The 5469-nt window shown below is 63.1% G+C and overlaps 1 protein-coding gene across 1 annotated transcript; it reads left to right on the top strand.

The window, feature by feature from the left end:
* The first annotated feature begins 282 nt into the window (after nt 1-282).
* Nucleotides 283-4564, top strand: UNCX (UNC homeobox). The gene is made up of 3 exons (XM_037057731.1): nt 283-622; nt 869-1044; nt 3117-4564. Exons 1-3 carry the CDS (start codon nt 355-357, stop codon nt 4248-4250), a joined length of 1578 nt encoding a protein of 525 aa, XP_036913626.1. The 5' UTR covers nt 283-354; the 3' UTR covers nt 4251-4564.
* Nucleotides 4565-5469: the final 905 nt, after the last annotated feature.

Below are 5469 nucleotides of genomic sequence, written 5' to 3'. Positions count from 1 at the left end.
GCCGCGCCCCCTCCCTCCCTGCCGCCCCCCCCCACGTCTTGTTGTGACAGTTCCTGATACTGTTTATTGAGGTGCATGTCAGGTATAATTAGCAATCGATATGGAAAACGTTTCCTTGCACCCAGCACGCCTCTGACGTCAGAGCCGATTAGCGCTTCTTATTGGTCCCAAATTCCCCCGGCCGCGGCTAATTATCGGGAGCTTGATGTTGATAAAGTAAAGCGCCGAGTGCGGGCGAAGCATGTGTAGGGCTCCGGGTCCCTGTCTGCGCCGCTGCCGCCACCCGCGCGTCCCGCCGCTGGCCCAGCCCGGCCCCGGCCTACGCCCCCGCGCCCCGCTGGCCCCCCGCGCGAGATGATGGACGGCCGCCTCCTGGAGCACCCGCATGCCCAGTTCGGGGGCTCACTTGGCGGTGTGGTGGGCTTCCCCTACCCGCTGGGCCACCACCACGTGTACGAGCTGGCCGGCCACCAGCTGCAGTCGGCCGCCTCGGTGCCCTTCTCCATCGACGGCCTGCTCAGCGGCTCCTGCGCTGCTGCCGCGGCCTCGGTGGTCAACCCCACGCCGCTGCTGCCGGCGGCCTGCGGGGTAGGCGGCGACAGCCAGCCTTTCAAGCTGTCAGGTAGGCGCAGCATGCGGGGAGTGGGATGGGGCTGGGGGGGCCAGGGGACTCTCTCGGGCGGAGGAGTTAATTTCAGGTGGCCGCGGTCTCGGTGCTCCTGGGTCCCGTCCTCCACCCCGGCTCAGGGTGCGCGGCCACCCTCTCCGTGGCCCCGGGACCCGGGACGGCCCAACAGGCATTAGCGTGTGGGGTGAATCTGGCTCCGACAGTGCCTGAGCGGCCGTGGCGTCCTGTGCACGCCCGCAGATTCGGGGGACCCAGACAAGGAGAGCCCGGGGTGCAAGCGGCGGCGCACCCGCACCAACTTCACCGGCTGGCAGCTGGAGGAGCTGGAAAAAGCGTTCAACGAGAGCCACTATCCAGACGTGTTCATGCGCGAGGCGCTGGCACTGCGCCTGGATCTGGTTGAGTCCCGTGTTCAGGTAAAGACCCACGTCCCTCCCGGAGCCCACAGCCAGCAGCCTGCCGCTTGGCCTACCCCGCACCGGGCCCACCTTTGTTCTGGGTGGAGCCGCATCTTCGGTTGCGAGCCTGCCTGGCGCTCACCGGTGGGAAGGTGCAGGCGGCGGCGGTGGGTATTCTGAGGCTACCGTCTCTTGAAGAGGGAGGTGCGAATCCCTAAAAGTCGAGGCATCTCGGGAGGGCCCGGCAGCCTCCCCGAAGTGGCGAGAACGGGAGTTGCGTCCCAACCGGGAAGCCTTGTGGTGGGGTCTGGCGAAATGAGACCTGGCGGCCGGGGAGGGAGAGCTGGACAGGAGGCTCTGCAGGCTGGGTTCGGAGAGACGGGCGGCGGCAGACCTACGCTTCTGTGCCCTCCAAGGGCTCGGTTCACCAGCCTGCAGCGGATGCGTTTGTTTACCTTCCACGCTGTATTCAGGTGGAGGCGGTGGAAGCGGGTACTTTCGCATCCCCTTGCGGGAGGGGCAGCCGAGGAAGGGGGGCAGAAACTTGAACAGTTAACACATTGAGAAGAAAGGTATCCGAATCTTTAATACCTCCGTTGTTATATGTTTTCCTTTTTCCTTTTACCATCATTTGATTTTTATCTGGAGGCTGCCAGCGGTATTCTTTTAAAAAACACAGTGTCACTGGGGTAGATTAAAAATTTAAGAGGAATTGTGCATGATTAGATGTTTCCCTGAAGGATGGCAACCGTCTGGGTGGTGAGTGCGGGGTGCAGCTGTGGGCCCGGCTCTCCGGCCGAGGGGGCTGCCGCCCGCCCAGCACCAGGAGCTTTGTCTAAAGGTGGGCAGCCCTGCGCTCCACCTCCGCTGGCCGCCTCGCCTGCTTGTATGTCCTTTCGTGCCATCCGTTCTAAGTGTGTTAAGTGAAGTCAAGACCTCTTCATTTCTCCCCTAAGACTACGGTGAATGGTTCTCGGTGACGAGGTGGCCTAGAATTTGCACCCTCCAAAAAAGTGTAACAAATAGACAAAAAGAAAAAAAAACAGGAGGGGGAAGAAGGGGGAAGAAAGCGCCACAACCTTGGAGAGGCTGCCACTCAGGACCCGTGGCACGCACAGGCCGCCAGTGGTCACTCCAGGCCTGCTGCCAGGCTGCCCCTGCCCCTGTGGCCACAACAAAGAGTCTGAAGGATAGCGCTCTCTCCAGGAGGCTAGTGTGCCTGCCCCTCCGCTGGGGTCTGTGCCTTGTGGAGCAGGGGCCTAAGGGCCGCTGTTCCTCCGGAGGCCTGAGCTCCCCGGGGCCAGGCCTGCAGAGAGGTCGAGAGGCCGGAGGTCCGGGCAGCCAGCCCCTCTTTCCTGTCTCCCCCACCAGAACCCGGAAGCCAGGCACAGCTGGTTTGAGAGCTCCATTTTGGTGCCTTGCCCTGAAAGAGAATGTGTATGAGTGTGTGTGTGTGTGTGTGTGTGTGTGAGAGAGAGAGAGAGAGAGAGAGAGAGAGAGGAGGCTACCAAAGCTCCCCTCCCCCAAATTGGGCTTGGCTTCCCAGGCCCTGCTGGAAGAAGCATCCAGATTTCCCTTCACGGGAACCGCCAAAATCTGGGCTTTGGCTCAGTCTCCAGGGGGCCGAAGACAGGTGTGAAGGGCGGCTGAGGCTGGCCGCCTGGTGTCCTCGGGCCAGACGGTCAGCGCCAGGCCCCGCAGGAAGCTTAGAACGCGAGCTGTGAGAAGCCAGGAGAGGCAAGGCGGGGCCCTGCTCTCTACTCTGCACCAGGACCCCAGCCCGATGCCCTCAGTCCCAGCCAGGCTGGCCCTGCCGAACGAAGGGGCCACTCCCGTTCCCGAGGTGAGAAGCCGGAGTGGGAAGCCGGCCCAGAGGCCCGACTACCTCCTTCTGTGGGAAAGACGCCCTTTGGAACCTGCAGCCCGAATGCGGACAGCCGGCTCAAGGCCTCCCGCCACATGGCTGGGCTCCCGCCCCCTGGCTGAGCCCAGCAGGTTGAGCAGGCCGTCTGGGGGAGTGGGGAGGCCCGCAGCCCAGCGGCAAGCCTGCTGCCTGATCGTGCCTTCCTTTCCCCACCCGGCTGCTCTAGGTTTGGTTCCAAAACCGTCGGGCCAAGTGGAGGAAGAAGGAGAACACAAAGAAGGGCCCCGGGCGGCCGGCACACAACTCGCACCCGACCACGTGCAGTGGCGAGCCCATGGACCCTGAGGAGATCGCCCGAAAGGAGCTGGAGAAAATGGAGAAGAAGAAGCGCAAGCACGAGAAGAAGCTGCTGAAGAGCCAGAGCCGCCACCTGCACTCGCCCGGCGGCCTGTCCCTGCACAGTGCACCCAGCTCTGACAGCGACAGCGGCGGCGGTGGTCTGTCCCCTGAACCACCCGAGCCGCCGCCGCCGCCCGCCACAGTGGCCAAGGGCCCTGGCGTGCACAAGGCTGGCGCCGCAGGTCCTGCGCCTGCACCGCCAGGTGAGCCGCCCGCTCCGGGCACTTGTGACCCCGCCTTTTACCCGAGCCAAAGAAGCGGCGCCGGCCCGCAGCTGCGGCCAGGCCGCCCCGCGGACAAGGATGCGGCCCCTTGTGCGCTCGGAGTGGCGGCGGCAGAGCGTGGCGTCGCGGGCCTGCCCAAGGCCAGCCCGTTCAGCGTGGAGAGCCTGCTATCCGATTCACCGCCACGCCGGAAAGCTGCCGCCGCTGCTGCGGGGTTGGACTTCGCGCCTGGGCTGCCGTGTGCGCCACGGACCCTCATCGGCAAGGGCCACTTCCTGCTCTACCCCATCACGCAGCCGCTTGGCTTCCTAGTGCCCCAGGCCGCACTCAAGGGCTGTGCGGGCCCGGAGCCGGCGCCCAAGGACGCGCCGCCTGCGCCCGCTGTGCCGCCCGCACCGCCTGCTCAGGCCAGCTTCGGGGCCTTCCCAGGGTCCGGCGGCGCTCCAGACTCGGCCTTCGCGCGCCGCAGCCCCGACGGTGTTGCCTCCCCTGGGGCCCCGACCCCGGCACCTTTCCGGGATCCAGCCGTGGCCGAGAGCGGTGGCGGTGGCGGTGACTGCTTGGACGCAGGGGTTGCCTGCCCCGCGGCCCCTCCGCCGCCACCCCTCCCGCCGTCACCCGGGTCCGGAACGCAGGTACCCAGCCCCTCCGGGGAGCCGGCCATCTGTGGGGCCCCCGAGCCAGGTGCCGCGGCCGGACCCAGCGTCCCGGAGGCCGAGGAGGTGGACATGGACTAAGGGCGGCCGACAGCGGCGCCCAGCCGGCTCGGCCGGCGGCTCAGGCTCCGACTCACAACGAAATCAGGTGATGGGGTTAGAAATACTGCTTTTTCTTCTTTCTTCTGTTTTCTCCCCCCGCCCTGCCGCCCCCTTTTTAAAAAACGCTGTATCAATTCGGGCCTAGGCAGCAACCGCAGGACTTGGGGTGAGACTTCTCTCCTCATGGGAGCGGAATAAAAAACGAGAACAAAAAAAAACCCTAAAAACAAAACCGAACCCATACTCCCCCCCCAAAAAAAAAACCCACAACAAGAATCCTCAGCCTTGTAAAATGGAAAATTGTCTAAGAATATTTATATATGTACCATTTTTGATAAATAAAGCTGGTCAAACGCAAGTGCTCAGGTCCTTCATTTTCAGGTTTCCGAGGGGCCCGGGCGGCCCCCCCGTTTCCACTGCTCTCCCCGCGGGCGGGGCGGGGCCGAGGCTCCTGACCTCCCCCGAGATCTGCGCTTAGGCCTCCTTTTGTGTGCGTGTGTGTTTGTGTTTTCTGATTGAGCAAATTTATGCACCCGCAGCTCCCCCTCGCCTGCCCTCCCCCGCGCCCCCCTGCTACCCGGCGCCGCACACGCGCGCACACGCACACGCGCCCCCGCGCGCTGGCACACGCCAGGGCAGGCGGCGCGGGGTGACGGAGCCCGGGGCTGCAAGGGCCGGGCCGCTGGGCTCCTGCAGAGTTTTGATATGAAAGTAATTATTTTCCGGTGGCTGCTGCGGGGACTGGGTTTCTTGCCCAAAGGGTTATTATACATTACCGATTTCTAGTGATATGAAATCACATAAACTTCTTACAATAATAGAATTAGCATGAAAGGCTGGGGTGTCAAATTGAAATTGGAGAATAATAGCGCCGGCAGCTGGGGGAGTGCGTGCGCATATTGGAGCGGAGACGGGGGATCGTGGGGCGGAATTTTCATGAGCTGCGCTCTTTGTCAGCGCTCTTGTAGCCGGCTATATTAAGATAGATGCCCAATGATATCCCTCATTGTTCTGTCGCTTATATTGATGTTGCTGCGTTATCAGCCTATTGATCATGTGTCGCCTGTAATAGGACAGGCGCCGCCAACGCGCCTCTTTACAAAAGCAGTGCACATTTGTTCTAATAGGGTCCGGGTCCCCGGGGGACCCTTCGGGGGCTTCAGGACATCTGCAGCGAAGAAATATTAGCAAACTTGGC

Source organism: Sturnira hondurensis, unplaced genomic scaffold (assembly GCF_014824575.4).
Source record: "Sturnira hondurensis isolate 20B ecotype Veracruz unplaced genomic scaffold, ASM1482457v3 Scaffold0009733, whole genome shotgun sequence".
NCBI classification, from domain to species: Eukaryota; Metazoa; Chordata; class Mammalia; order Chiroptera; family Phyllostomidae; genus Sturnira; species Sturnira hondurensis.
Note: the sequence above shows the minus strand (reverse complement) of the source record. Positions and strands in the feature narration are given on the sequence as shown.